At 37.9% G+C, this 15113-nt stretch overlaps 1 protein-coding gene across 1 annotated transcript in view; it reads left to right on the forward strand.

Annotated features, from left to right (window-relative positions):
- Window positions 1-15113, forward strand: part of UTP20 (UTP20 small subunit processome component) — an 87716-nt gene that overhangs the window by 27975 nt on the left and 44628 nt on the right. The window contains exons 22-27 of the mRNA XM_069581061.1: window positions 3311-3496; window positions 7041-7131; window positions 8199-8284; window positions 9058-9183; window positions 12428-12594; window positions 14469-14677. Coding sequence (XP_069437162.1) covers window positions 3311-3496; window positions 7041-7131; window positions 8199-8284; window positions 9058-9183; window positions 12428-12594; window positions 14469-14677 — 865 coding nt within the window. The remainder of the gene's footprint in view (window positions 1-3310; window positions 3497-7040; window positions 7132-8198; window positions 8285-9057; window positions 9184-12427; window positions 12595-14468; window positions 14678-15113) is intronic.

The raw sequence follows: 15113 nt of genomic DNA on the forward strand, positions 1-15113 counted from the left end.
ATTTGCTAATATTACATGTAGGATAGGGGTTGTGAGTGGTGGTGGGTATGCAGTAAGGAAAAAAGGGAGGAAATAAGGATATCTATAAGGTTTTTTGGGCCTGAGCAAATGGAAGGAGAAAGTTACCATTGACTGAGATGGGAAGAAATGCAGAAGTTTGCTGATTTGTGGGGAAGATCAAGAGTTGTTTGGTTTTGTTTTGTTTAAAGACATATTAAGTTTGGGATACTAAACAGACATCTAAGTAGAGATTTCAAGTAGACAGTTGATTGTGGAGTTTAAAGTTCAAAGGAAAGGTTTGGTTTTAAGATAATAAATTTGAGACTCATCAGTATATGGATAGATTTTAAAATTATGAGATAGGGAGTGAAGTCACACCTGGGGTGTAAATGCAGCGAGAAAAGATTTCCAAGGACCAACTGTAATATTTTGAGGTTAAGGAACCAGCAGAGGAGTCCAGGACAGAGTAATAGAAGAACTAAGACCACTCAGTATTTCTTATAGTAATCAGTGGAATCAGATCTCTAAGACATCAATTAGATGAAGAATAAGGGTTGACTTTTGACTTTAGAATGACTTTTTTTTTTTTTTTGGATGGATCCACAGTGTTTATTTTTTTTGTTTGTTTTTTTATAATACTGTATTGGTTTTGTCATACATTGACATGAATCCACCACGGGTGTACATGCGTTCCCAAACATGCACCCCCCCTCCCACCTCCCTCCCCATAACATCTCTCTGGGTCATCCCCGTGCACCAGCCCCAAGCATGCTGTATCCTGCGTCACACATAGACTGGCGATTCGATTCTGACATGATAGTATACATGTTACAATGCCATTCTCCCAAATCATCCCACCCTCTCCCTCTCCCTCTGAGTCCAAAAGTCCGTTATACACATCTGTGTCTCTTTTGCTGTCTTGCATACAGGGTCGTCATTGCCATCTTTCTAAATTCCATATATATGTGTTAGTATACTGTATTGGTGTTTTTCTTTCTGGCTTACTTCACTCTGTATAATCAGCTCCAGTTTCATCCATCTCATCAGAACTGATTCAAATGAATTCTTTTTAACGGCTGAGTAATACTCCATTGTGTATATGTACCACAGCTTTCTTATCCATTCATCTGCTGATGGACATCTAGGTTGTTTCCATTAGAATGACCTTAACAAGAGTTGTTTTGGTTAATCTGATAGAGATGAAAGTATGATTAAAATGGGCTTAAGAGAAAATGGAGAAGAAAAATGGAAACAGCAAGTATGGACAGTTCTCATAGAAAGGAAGCAGACATAGGTGGAAGGAAGTGTGGGAATAGAAAGAAGGCCTTTGGTGGTATTGCTGTTTAACTTAATTAGACAGTCTCTATGTATGTAATGCTGGTGTGAGTGATCCAAAAGTGGGGGGAAACTAGTCACACCAGAGGGGGTAAAATCGCTAGAGCCCTGTCTTTGAATAGGTAAGGGGAGAAAGGATCCCATGCATAAATAAAAAGGTTTGCATGAATAATTCATTCTGGGAAAGGTTACGAGCAAAGATGCACACAGGTCAATAGATACGGTGGTAGTAGTGTAATGATTTTCTCTTTTTCACCCTTTGGGCTTTAATTTATTTCTAGAACAAGAACAGTGACATTTAGCTTCCTTTCCTTGTTTTGAAGATCATGTAAAGTAATGTTTATCATTTGTTTTGTGAATTTCAAGGAGCTGTACCTATGTAAGCTGGTATTAAAGGTGTTAGTAGGATATGAAGTTCCTGTCATGTTGATTTTTTAAACTTTTTCTGTAAAGAAATAAATTACTCCTTAGCCTCATGTAAACATCTACATCTATTAGGACTAGGTACTGTGGAGGTGGGGATGGAGAGAGGAAGCTGTAACAGAAAGTGAGTCTCTGAGTTTAAAAAGATAATGACTAAAAAGATATAATTTTTAAAAAATGTTTAAGGTGAATTGGCACTTAATACCTATAAACAATATCTTGATAGATGATCCAAACTAATGGAAAACCCAAGAGTCACCTCTAAGTCTGGCTTTGAAATACATTATGGGCTTTTTCTTTTGGGGGCTTATACATTTATACTTCTAAATATTTTTCAAATAATTTGATATTAGTACTAACTGTGAATCCCTTGTAAACATTTTCTAAGAAGCCCCAAACCAGCAGCAGAAATGAATGACTAACAATAGAAACAGTATCTTAATAATAGGTGACATTTAATGACTACTTGCTGTGTCTTATAGACACTCTTATAAGTGCTTTGTATGAACTGTCTTATTTATAAAAATACTTCATTTGGTTAATTGAGCGTTGAGAGTATAATGCGGATGTTTTTAAATAGTGATGGTACAGTTTGTAAAGGACAGAGCAACTTTGTTCATTTCATTCATTCATTCTTTTTTTTTTTTTTAATTTATTAAGGGGAAGAGCCTGCTAGCTAAGATTACTGCATTGAGCCTGGTAGTGTCTCAGCCCTCCAGGTGTGGTGTAGTGTATTAACCTGTAGTATATTTCTTTAAGGTGTGTTTATAGGATGCTGTCCTCAAACATGTGTCAGCATATTTTTGAGTGAGGACTTTAAAGTCAGTCTGATCAGTTTCCTCACATCTATAACCCAGCGTCATGCACAGAATAGACAAGATATTTATAATTGTTAGATTAATGACTCAAAGTGACACAAAAGTAGTGCACTGAACAATAGCCTTCAAGGTAGTATTAGTTACCTACAACAGGGGACCAAAATTTAAGCTATGGAATTCAATAACACATATGAATACCAACTGCAGAAGCTTAGAGGAGCCAAAACATGAAGCATTACTGATTTTCATTGTGTGGACATTCCATTCGAGTCTGTCATATTGTGACTTCCCTCAAAAGCAACAGAACTGATAGTCCTCCCTGTCTTACCAGGCCATACCTGGAGGACTGGAATTTGTTGTGGCACTCTTTTTGAAAGGACATCTTCAAAACAATGTATTTGGGATACACATACAGCATGGTCTAAATACTGTAATATAATCTACCCCTACACACTCCTCCCCGAGTTGTGGTTCCAGAGACAGGGAGGCCGATTTCAGCTTAGTCCAAAATAGACATTTCAGTTATTCTCAACAGTGTAACAATGAAGCAGGCTCTCTTCTGCAGTTAGTGATTGACTTGTCAAATAAGGTCCTTAAGAGAGGCTGCATTTAAATACTGTGGAAGACCTCCACTAAGGGGCCTCTGGCGTTTCTTCTGTGTGTGAGTCTGTGAACTGGGGGCACACGTTGGTCACAAGCGTTTAGGATATCTGTCTGATCTCTTTCCACTGTAGCAATGAGTATTACCCAGCAGATCTTCAGGTCGCACCAACCCAGGATCTGCGAAGAAAAGGCAGAGGGCTGGCAATAGAGGAAGCAGAAGAGGAAACTGCTGCCAGAGACGAGGACGAGTTGGAGGAAGAGCTGGGGCCTCAAGAGGAGCCCTCACAGAAGAAAAAGACAAGAAGAGCTGCGGCAAAGTAGGTTCAGCATTGCTGAAAGAGTCAGGGCTCCGGGAGGGGCAGGAAGAGACCTCGTGTGACCGCCTGTGAAGTAGCCAGGAATGAGATGAAATTACTCAGATAATTATTTACCAAACTGCTGCATCTTCCCAGGATTTTCTTTTACAGCCTAAAGAAAACTGCCAGTGTTCTGAGTTTTTTTTCTTTTGCTTGCTTATTTTTTATTTTTTCTTGTTTAGCTGCAGTGTGTTAGAGTTGAGGGACTTTGGAATCATTTGCTTGTAGCACCTTTTTATAGATGAGAGCCCTGGGCCCTGTAGCAGTTAAATGGCCTTGACCTTTGCCGTTCGCTTTCATAGCACCTGGGACATTATGTTTGTGTGCTAGGGGAACACAGAATGGAACATATTTTCTTTCATAAACAAGGGTGTCAGCACTCTCAACTTGGTCTTTTGACTTCTGTCTTGATTACTTTTGGCTTTCTTTGCTTTTTCATGCTGTTATATTCTCTTTCTGGCTCTCTGGATTATTCATTTACCTAAATTGTTAGAAATCTTAGAAAAAAGAAGGGACTGTGCTTTCAGCTCACTTAAAGATTGTCTGAATTGAAGTGTCAGGGATTCACCAGATTGGTGCTGCTGTGTTACTGTAACACTTTGCATGTCAATCTCATGTGCCCACTTGTTGAGTCTTTCCCATGAGTCATCTATTCGCCTAGCATTCAGCAGCTGTATTGAGGTTCTTCTGCTAAATGCAGAGCTACAGAGGTCTTTAGCCTCTGCAGAGCTGAAAGCAGTCTAATGCCTGGTGAAATATTTTAATAGAAGAAATGTTTTTAAAGAAGTTACAGGAGCACAGTAAAAATAATAATAATAATAATTCTACCACAAAGGGAAGACTTTTACAAAGAGGAGATCACCTTTGGAGCTGAGAAACAAGTTTACCAGGCACAGGACATGCTGGCTGATGGAAATAGTGTATAAAGCACAGGGGCGAGAAAGATCACATCCCAGCCTCTCTGCTCCTGCCTTTCCACAGCTCTGAGTGTTCTGTCGCCTACTACTTCCCCTAAGACAGAGACTGCTGCGTTTGTCTTCACGTGCTTCAGCATAACAGCTGGCCAAGGGTTTGTCCTCATATTTGTTTGCTGAGTGAATGAATAAGCTACTCAAGCACTCATACATCTTTTGTTCTTATCCTTGGACCTTTGCTATAGCATTCTTTTTGCAGTGCCCTTGCCTCATTGCTGCCAAGGGAAATTCTAGTCATAACTTCAAGGCGCAGTTCTCACACTGCCTCTTCAGTGAAGCTCTTCCTGTCTTTTGAAGTTATCTAATTATCTACCTACCTTCAAACTTTGATAGCAGCTCCTCTGGTCAGATGCTGTTCCTTGCCTTGGATATTAATTTTTTTTTAAATAAATCTTCCAAGTAAATTTAAAGCTCTTTAAAGACAAGTTCCATGTCTTGATTAATTTCCCTGCCCCGTGTAGCCAAACCTAGAATGTTGCTAGCATTCACCATCATTGAAAGTGTAAGTAAATGGATAATCGCATTCTTCTGGGGGCCATCTCAGTATATTCATAGTCCAATTTTATTAACCCATGGAACACACCCCTCACTGGTAGGTATTTAATGAGAACCTGTAAATTAACTTCTATTTGTCTCTTGAAGGCTACATGGCACATGAAAAATACTTAGTAAATGTTGAGGGAAGGAATGTATGTTTCAGTAGATTTTAAAATTATGTTTTGTAAAACTGCAAAGGCTCAGTGATAAATAATTACAGGGACATTGTATCAGTCAGAGCTTACCAGAGAATTTGTTGGGTAGGTTGGAAACTGGAGCAGGATTTGATGCTGTAGTCTTACATGTGAAATTCATGGGGTAGGATTTCTATGTGACAGCCTTATGGCAGAATTCCTTTTCTGGGAAACATCAGTTTTTGTTCTTCCAGCTTTCAGTTGTCTCGATGAGGCCTACCCACATTATTAAGGGTCATCTCCTTTATTTAAAGTCCACTGGTTGTGGATGTTAACCACATGTACAAAAATATTTTCGTCACAACACCTAGATTAGTGTTTTGTTATATAGCCGGGACGGTAACTTAGATTGACACATAAGACTAATCGTCACAGGCATTTAGGTTGAATGTAATAATAGTGCTTCCCTTACCCCTGTTTTTCTACGATATCTAAAGAGGTCATAATTTCCGGCTGCTTTTATTAACTAGTAAGACTTTCAGTTTTGCTTTTTTTTTTTTTTTTTTTTTTCGCCTATTCTTAGGCAAAGAAATGTGTTGTTCACTAAGCTCTTAGGAACTGAAGTACCACAACTTGTTTTCTTTAATTCAGTCCTGCAGAAAAGCTGGAAGTCTTGTTCTTTGTTGAGATAAGGAATAAGACGCTGAGACATTCTGGGACTTTTCCCAAAGTCAGCAGCTCAGAATGGCAGAACCATACATGTGGCTTGGTTTCTATCTCTCTTCACTTCTCCCTGCTTAGGTTCTTGAAATAGGCAAATAACATTTCTCAAGATCTTAATTTATTCATTCAGTTTTTTAAGTTTTAATACCTCTTTTAAATTATACACAGAAAACAGTTTTCTCACGTGTTTTTAAAGCATCACGGAGTCTTAAGTATTAGGAAGCTGAACATGTAAATGCAGTGGAAGCTCTCTGCTCATTCTGTTTAGATGGAACCATTTATTTGAAGGCAACACCATCTTCAAATTTAAATTCCAACCACAGAACATTGTGCTATCTTTCTGTTTCTTGGTAAGCAAGAGCCATGGTTTTCCAAACTTGGACCCCTGTTGCCTGACATCAGTTTTTATGTTATATGAAAGTGAGGCAGCGTAGTATGTTCCACTTTCCTGTCTACTGCATAAAAACTAGACAGAAAAAAAAGGATCATTCCAAAAATCATCTGTGTTCAATTTTGGAATATGTTAGTGTTTTGATTACTTTCTTTCTATATTTGATTTCATTTAAACCGTTCTAAGCACATCCTGCGGTAGAAGGCAATGGCACCCCACTCCATTACTCTTGCCTGGAAAATCCCATGGATGGAGGAGCCTGGTAGGCTGCAGTCCATGGGGTCGCTGAGGGTCGGACATGACTGAGCGACTTCACTTTCACTTTTCACTTTCATGCATTGGAGAAGGAAATGGCAACCCACTCCAGTGTTCTTGCCTGGAGAGTCCCAGGGACTGGGGAGCCTGGTGGGCTGCCGTCTATGGGGTCACATAGAGCTGGACACGACTGAAATGACTTAGCAACTAGCAAGCACATCCTGAATGATTTTCTGAGGTTGGGAGCCTGAATTTCGGGGAAAGGCCTGTCTGAGATTTGGAATTTCTGGAGAATGATTTCTTAAATTCAAGTAATTAAAACTTGCTAGTGTAATTAACAGTGAAACTGTATTTGAGATGTTTAGAGTACTTGTCAGAGAAAATTGGTAGATACTTTCATCTTACGAAAATAATGTCTGTTTTTATATCTGGTTTTTCTTTTTTCTGTTTTTCTCTCTATATCTTTTGTTTGTTTGTTTTTTGCATTTTAGGCAGTTAATTGCTCATTTGCAAGTTTTCTCTAAGTTTTCAAATCCACGAGCCTTATATCTGGAATCCAAATTATACGAGCTGTATCTTCAGGTAAGTAAAATAAATTCTTGTCACTGTAGTTAGTTGTGAACTTTTTTCTACCATTTTCTTTACCCAAATAACGTCTAGGTTTTCAGTAATTGTTGACTAGGGCTGATTTCTACATTTTAAGTATATATTTTTTTAACTAACAGATACTGTCTATACCTTGAGGAACAGTTTTAGACAGTACTGATTTAGTGGATTTTAAAGAAATTGAGGGTGACTAAACATTGATTGGCTGTGTTAACAGTGGGTGTAGCAAAGTGTTCGTTGTCTCATGAGAATTAGGTTTTAGAAGGGAGTAGGCGTTTGTGCCAAGAGAGCTGCTACTTTTCACTGCTAGGCAAGTTAGCATTATGGAGCCCTAGCGTTTCAGGGTCTGGTAGACTGAATGAAAGTAGGTGGAGTAATAGTCCGTTGCAGTTATAGTATATGACCTTAAATTCCAGAAAATGTTGCAGAAGGAAAAAAAAACTGATGTCAGAAGCAGAGTAAAGCATGGGATGTCATTCTTAGCCATCTGGGGAAATAAGATTTTCTCTTTTCACTTGGAGATTTTTTAAATGAAACATTATTTTGGCAGAATTTATCCTTATTTTGTCTATAATTCAGATATAACTTGTTTATAAAATCAGAAGTCAAAATTCTCAGTTGTCGACAGGAAGCAAAGATCTGGACTGATCAGAGAGGCCTTAGAGCTGGGTCTTTCCTGGCATCTTACTGACTCTGGTTACCTTCATGGTATAAGAGCTTTCCCTCATTACAGGACCAATCCAGCTGGTGTAAATCTAAAGTCCTGTAGGGAATTGGCCTTGGCCAAAAGACAGACCTGAGAGTTTGGCATGTGGGATGCAGGTGTCAGAGTTGTGTTTTTGTTTTGTTCCTTACATACATTCTATTTATCTTATGTTACCTCCAGGACAATGTAAAGCTATTGTCATGAATCATCTTTAACCCACATCTAAAAATTTAGGTTCTAAGAATTTTAATTTAGCAAATTAGTAAAAGTAAATTACTATCTGATGGCATGTGTATATTTGACTTCATTCATTTATTTTATAAAATATCATTCCTAGTTGTTGCTACATCAGGATCAGATGGTACAAAAAATAACACTGGATTGCATAATGACATATAAACATCCACATATTCTCCCTTACAGGTAAGTTATTTGAAGCTAAAGAAATGGTGTTTAGGGGGCTATTTTTACTCTTTATACCAAAGAGCCTCATAATTTTTTAAAGGCCCCAGGAAATTAACCCTCTTTTCTAAGGTAATCATAATGCTATTTTCAGGTAAGAAATGAAAACTAGAAATATATTTGTTTGTTAAGAGTGCTTCTTCATGGATAATAAGGTAGGAGAGAGAATATTAATTGAAAAATATGTGTTGAGGTTATGTCGTTTCTTCTTGCTTTATATAATGGCATTAAAATCTTGGTGATTACTTAAGGATCATCGTAATTACGTTCCAAGAACTGAAGAAAGCTTTCATATTATGCTTTTTTAAACAGCTGAATTATTGACTAACCCTTTATGGTCCCTCTGGGGCTTCCTTTGTGGCTCGGCTGGTAAAGAACCGTGTGCAATGTTGGAGACCTGGGTTTGATCCCTGGGTCAGGAAGATCCCCTGGAGAAGGGAAAGGCTACCCACTCCAGTATTCTGGCCTGGAGAATTCCAGGGACCATATAGTCCATGGGGTAGCAAAGAGTCAGACACGACTGAGCCAGTTTCACTTTCACTATGATCCCTCTTACCTTTTAAAATTTGAAACTTGCCATTTGGGAAGGTATTTGCGTGAAGACTTTCTTTTATGGATGTCAGCTACGATGTAAAATATTCTTAATGCCTATTTCTTTTATGTATATATTTATTACTCAATTATATTTTTAAAAAGTAGTTTTAAGTGATTTGTGCTAAATTCTGTTTTTAAAGGGAAAACCTACAAAGATTGCTTGAAGACAGAAACTTTAAGGAAGAGATAGTACATTTTAGCATTTCTGAAGACAATACAGTGGTGAAGGCAGCCCACCGAGTAGAGCTGTTTCCTGTTCTGATGAGGTAATTTATACTCTTTCAAAACTGATCATAAGGATTGATCACAAAAACAGTTGTGAATATAGTATTATGATTCTTTCAGCAATTGTAATGGAATATTTCATCTTGAATTTTATTCATTTTTATAATTGGTTCTTTGGGGAAAGTCAAATTGTTATAGAGACTTATTTTAAATATTTTTTCCCTAATAAGAGGAAAGATCTTGACATTGTGTTTTTTTAATAGTGCTATTAAAATTAAATCCAGTATTTCTCTAAGGTTTAAGCCATTGAGAAATAGTAAAAATAATGTATTTGTTTGATAGGTAACGAATTATGAGATATAAAAACTAACCATATATAAAACTTTATTATAGTTTTTACTGATTTTTCTGGGTCAAAAAATAATTGTAAATAACAGTCATCAGTCAGCTTGTTAGTCCCTGTTTAAAAACCTCTGAGGTCCCATTTTACTGAGAACAACAGATGGAGTCCTTACTGCTCCCGTAAGGGCCGGCTATGACCTAGCCCAGACCTGCTTCTCTAACATCTCTCTCGTTTACCACCCCTCTCAGAGCCCACACCACAGTCTTTCTTCACAGTACTTAATCATCCATCATGGCCTCTTACTATCTGTCTTCTCTACCAGAAGACAAACTCCATGCCTCTTAGGCAGTAGTGGTAGGGTGAAGTTTGTCTTCTCTTTTCTGATATAAATACCCTCTTCACTGTTTTGTCATTTGATCTACATATTCCCTACAGAGCCTAATGAATTAATTGGAGTGGTGGTAGTTGTGGTTATCCTTGTCTAGCTACTGTATTTAACAGTAATGTTTCTAGAACAGCTGTTCTTGTCTTAAAGTGTGGTCTGCTCCTTCTTGGTGGGGGCTGTCCCAGAGATGCTTCTAGGACATCCACGAGGTTAAAACTTTCTTCATAAAGACATTCCCTTTTCTCACTGTGCTCCTGTTTGTGCTGACCAGGAAAAAGCAATGATGTATAAAACTCCAGGTGCTTAGCATGAATCAGGACAGTGGCTCCAAACTGTGCTAGTCATTCTTCATTGCCACAAACCTAGAGTTAAAAATTAAAAGCTGGTTTCACTCACTGCCCTTATTGCATCTTGAGCCTTGAGTACTTGTCTTTATTGAGCTTCCCTGGTGGCTCAGAGGTTAAAGTGTCTGACTCCAATGCAGGAGACCCGGGTTCGATCCCTGGGTCAGGAAGATCCCCTGGAGAAGGAAATGGCAACCCACTCCAGTATTCTTGCCTGAAGAATCTCATGGACAGAGGAGCCTGGTAGGCTCCAGTCCACGGGGTCACAAAGAGTCGGACACGACTGAGCGACTTGTCTTTATTATTCTGTATGAATTGAGAGGTATGCATAAAACACTTCAGCTCACTGGTTTCCATGGAATTTTTTATCAGGTTTTCCAAGTAACTGATGCATATTACAGAATCATTCATGGGTAAAGATCTGTTCAAAGTGCAGAGTAGACAGATGGATTTTGATGTAACAGAGTTTACAAAGTTCACTGATAATGGTTTTAGATTCCACCTTGCAGCTAGCCTTTAAGAAACTGCCTCTTCTTGAGCTTTGGTGTAGAATCAAAGTGGAATATTCACAATTATCTGAGAAGAATTATCTGAAAGTTTATAAAATATGTTCCCCTTCTCCAGTTGCGTATCTGTGTAAGGCTGGATTTTCTTCAACCACAGTATATTGCAACAGATTGAATGTAGAAGCAGATAGGAGGATTCGTTTATCTTCTAATAAGCCAAGCAATAAAGAAATTTGGAGAGGAAAAAAATGTACAACAATGCCTCTGGTCTCTCTCATTTGGAGAGGGGCAGGTTTGGAAAATACAGTTTTTATTAAAAATGTATAAATACTAATAGATAAAAGTCACATATACAAAAGCTCTTCAGTAATTTTTAAGAGTAAAAAGGGATCCTAATATCAAAAAGTTTGAAAACCATTGTCTTTAAACTTTTTATGTTAAGTCAGCAATTCTATCACGCTAGGAAGGTAGCTTTTATTACTATGTTATTTAGTTTTTTTTCTAAATGGATGTTGAATTTTATTAGAATGCCTATTGACATGTATTTAGATGATCATATTAACTTTTTTCTATGAGCCATTGATCTGTATTAATAGATTTCAGTGGTGATTCTTTCTTGCCTTCCTGGAGTAATCCTTATTCAGCTTTAATACCGTTTTAATGCAGCACTGGGTACAGTTTTCAGAAATGTTGTAGACTTCCCGCACCACCCCATTATGTAGTTATTATTATTGAAGTGTTTATAATATTGTGTTACTTTCAAGTGTACAACAAAGTGATTATTACTTGTATATATTTTTCAGATTATTTTACATTTTAGGTTATTATGAGATACTGAATATAGTTCCCTGTGCTATACAGTAGATCCTATTGCTTATCTATTTTATGCATAGTAGTTTGTATCTGTTAACCCATGCTTCTAATTTGTCCCTTTCCCCATCTCTTTCCCCTTTGGTAATCATAGTTTGTTTTCTGTGCCTATGAGTCAGTTTTTGTATATAGATTCATTTGTATTATTTTTTAGATTCCACATATAATTGATATCATATAATATTTGTCTTTGACTTAACTTCACTTTAGTATGATAATCTCTAGATCCATCCCTGAAAAAGGACTAGTTCCTTTCTCCCTGCTGTGGAACTATATCATGGGGATTGTTTTTCCCTGAAAGTTTTAACAATTCATCTGTAAAACTGTTTTGACTCCAAGTTTACTCATGATTGCTGATCTCTTCAGGTTTTGTTAGGTTCCTTTTGACTATTTATAGATGTCGATTTTTTCCAGAAGATTGCCCATTTAATTGAAATCTTTCCAGTTTCCTTGTTTTACTTATAGTTGTACTCTTATTTTACTTCGTTTTAATCTATATATTCCTGTTTTCATTTTTCCTTGTTGAGACTTATCTCTGGCCTGCCTGTTTTATTTCTTTTTTTCCCTCCTCCAAAGAACCAGCTTCCAGTCATTGTCTTTATCATTTTCTTCTTCCTGCTTCCCTTTGCCTTGTTTGTTGTTGTTATTTTAAAATCTCCATGTTAAAAATTTGATTTTTATTTCATTCTTCCCTGTTTTAGAAACATTCACTTAAATCTGTTGAGCTGCTATTCCAGCCTTCTAGGAAAACAAAACAACTGTGTTTTAGGATTAATGTGCAAAAAAATAATGTTTTAGGATTAATGTGCAAACAAATAACCTTCTTGGACATTTTAGAATTTTGTATGGTCGAATGAAGAATAAGACTGGAAGTAAAACTCAGGGGAAATCTGCTTCTGGTACCCGCATGTCCATCGTCCTGAGGTTCTTGGCTGGGACCCAGCCAGAAGAGATCGAGATATTCTTAGACCTGCTGTTTGAGCCTGTGAAGCACTTCAGGAATGGTAGGTATCAACTGCCTGCCGTGCTCTGAATGCACATTCTCTGTTCAGACCTCTGCTGTCTCAGGCTGTTCCCCTACGCTCTTGGGCATCTTTCTCAGGGGGTTGGTTGCTCCTCCCAGTCTCAGTGGTGGTCTTTTGCTGACATGCAATTCATTTAAATTTTGATTGAATTAGGTGGACCTCACAAATGTTCTTGGGATTATCATCAGCCTTGTGCTAATAAGCCCCTGATTAGAAAATGTGTATTTTCTGCTTCTATTGTACATTTTGGCCATTTGAAAAGTGATGCCAAGTTGTAGAGCATGTGCCAAGTGCTTAGTCACTCAGTCGTGTCTGACTCTTTGCGACCTCATTGACTGTAGCCCGCCAGGCTCCTCTCTCCGTGGGAATTGTCCAGGCACAGATATTGGAGTGGGTTGCCATTTCCTTCTCCAGAGGATCTTCCCAACCCAGGGGTCGAACCCAGGTCTCCCACATTGCAAGCATATTCTTTACCAACCCAAGCCACCAAGGAAGCAAGCCCTTGAAAAGTGGTACCTCTCAGACATATATGATGAAAAGGTTTTTCCTTAGAAACTTAAAGTGTGCTGCAGAATGAATCTTAATTGTCCTGGCAGGTATTCTTTCACTGAGTCATTCACCTACTAAATAATGATTTGTCAAATACCCCCTGTGCCCTGGACACTGTTGAAAATAGAAAACCGAGCATTTATAACCTCTGCTCTTAACCTCACAGTCTAAACAAAGTGGATTAGTAACTGTATACAATGTGATGTTCTGTCATATGTTCTCCGGTATGCGAGGTTAGTAATTAAAAGTAATACTGGCTGACATTTATTGAGCATCTACTTTGTGCCAGAATTAATGACAGGCTCCTTTACCTAAAACTCAGTTGACCCTTAAAGCAGCCACATTAGGGTTCAGTATTTATTTGTTGCCATTTTACAGGTAGGAAACAGGCTTAGAGAGGTAGGTACTTTGCCCTGGGATTGGAACCCAGATCTTCCTGACTACAATACCTCTCTTCCAGTTTTATAATTGGTTTGCTTTAGGCAAACATAGATTTATTTGTAGGGTAATGTGTTGCTTTTTGTTTTTTTAATAATAAGTATAGCTGTTTAAAAAGTTTTCATTCAGTATAATATTGCCCTGTGAAGAAAGTTGGCTGTTAACAAATAGAAAGGTTTTGTTCAGTGCAATGGCCTCTGTTGTAAGAGCGTAGCGATAAATGATACCCTTATGGATAAACCACTTAGGTGTGTGAATCAGCAAGCTCATGATCTCATACCAGTTGGTCTGAAGTAAAGCTCAAGCAATAACAATTCAAGTCTTTTAAGTAAGTTATGGAATCAGTTTGGCACCCATTTATAAAGGACCATTGTTTTACTTATTCACAAGCAGCTGCAAGAGAAATAAAACATTTGATTCTCAGCCTTTAAAGAGCTTATCACATAGCAAGGTATTTTCTTTGAAACTGCTGAAATTAGCATAGTCCATGAAAGCTCAGAGGGGAAAATGTGGAAAGTTGATAGACGGAATATTAATAAAATGGAATTCCTCAGGTTTTGAGGAATTGTATAAATAGGGGAAGAATTGGGCTTAGAGACTTTGTTCTTTCACGGGTTTCTTATTCTCTCTTATTCCTCAGTTTCCTCATCTATAAAGTGATAATAGTAAAACCTACTATATCTAGCTCATTTAATGTTTGGTAAGAATCAAAAGGAGAAAAAAATAAGTAAAATATATTATCTGTAAATTATAACAATAGAAAATGCTCTATTATTGGGAGAAATTGAAAGGAAGCTATAATTGTAAATGGGAACGAGCTAATATTTCACTTCACATACTATCTCTGCTCTTCTGTGTTTTACCAGGAGAGTGCCATTCTGCTGTCATTCAAGCAGTAGAAGATTTAGATTTGTCTAAAGTTCTTCCTTTGGGTCGTCAGCACGGCATATTAAATAGCCTTGAGATAGTCTTGAAGAACATTAGTCACCTGATCAGCGCATATTTACCAAAGATTCTGCAGCTACTGCTCTGCATGACTGCAACTGTATCTCACATCCTTGACCAACGAGAAAAGGTGAGCGAGATTCACTTTAAACTTTAGCTTTCTTCTTGGGCAAATAGGACTTCCCTGGTAGCTCAGCTGGTAAAGAATCTGTCTGTGATCCACGAGATCCTGATTCGATTCCTGGGTCTGGAAGAGCCCCTGGAGAAGGGAATGGCTACCCACTCCAGTATTCTTGCCTGGAGAATTCCATGGACGGAGGAGCCTGGCAGGCTGCAGTCCACGGGGTTGCAAAGAGTCGAACATGACTGAGCAACTTTTATCACTTTCTTCTTGGGCTAATACAGGTCGGTGTTTTACTTGGAAAATTGGTTGGAGCCTGAATAGCTAACATCATTCTAGGTTAAATCTTTCTTATGTAAGGTGTCTCTTTAAAATGACCTTTCCTTTTGGGAATCTTCACTGTTATAAATGCTTATGAATAGCTAGAAAACGCAGATTATATCAA

This window comes from Ovis canadensis, chromosome 3, assembly GCF_042477335.2.
Source record: "Ovis canadensis isolate MfBH-ARS-UI-01 breed Bighorn chromosome 3, ARS-UI_OviCan_v2, whole genome shotgun sequence".
NCBI lineage: Eukaryota > Metazoa > Chordata > Mammalia > Artiodactyla > Bovidae > Ovis > Ovis canadensis.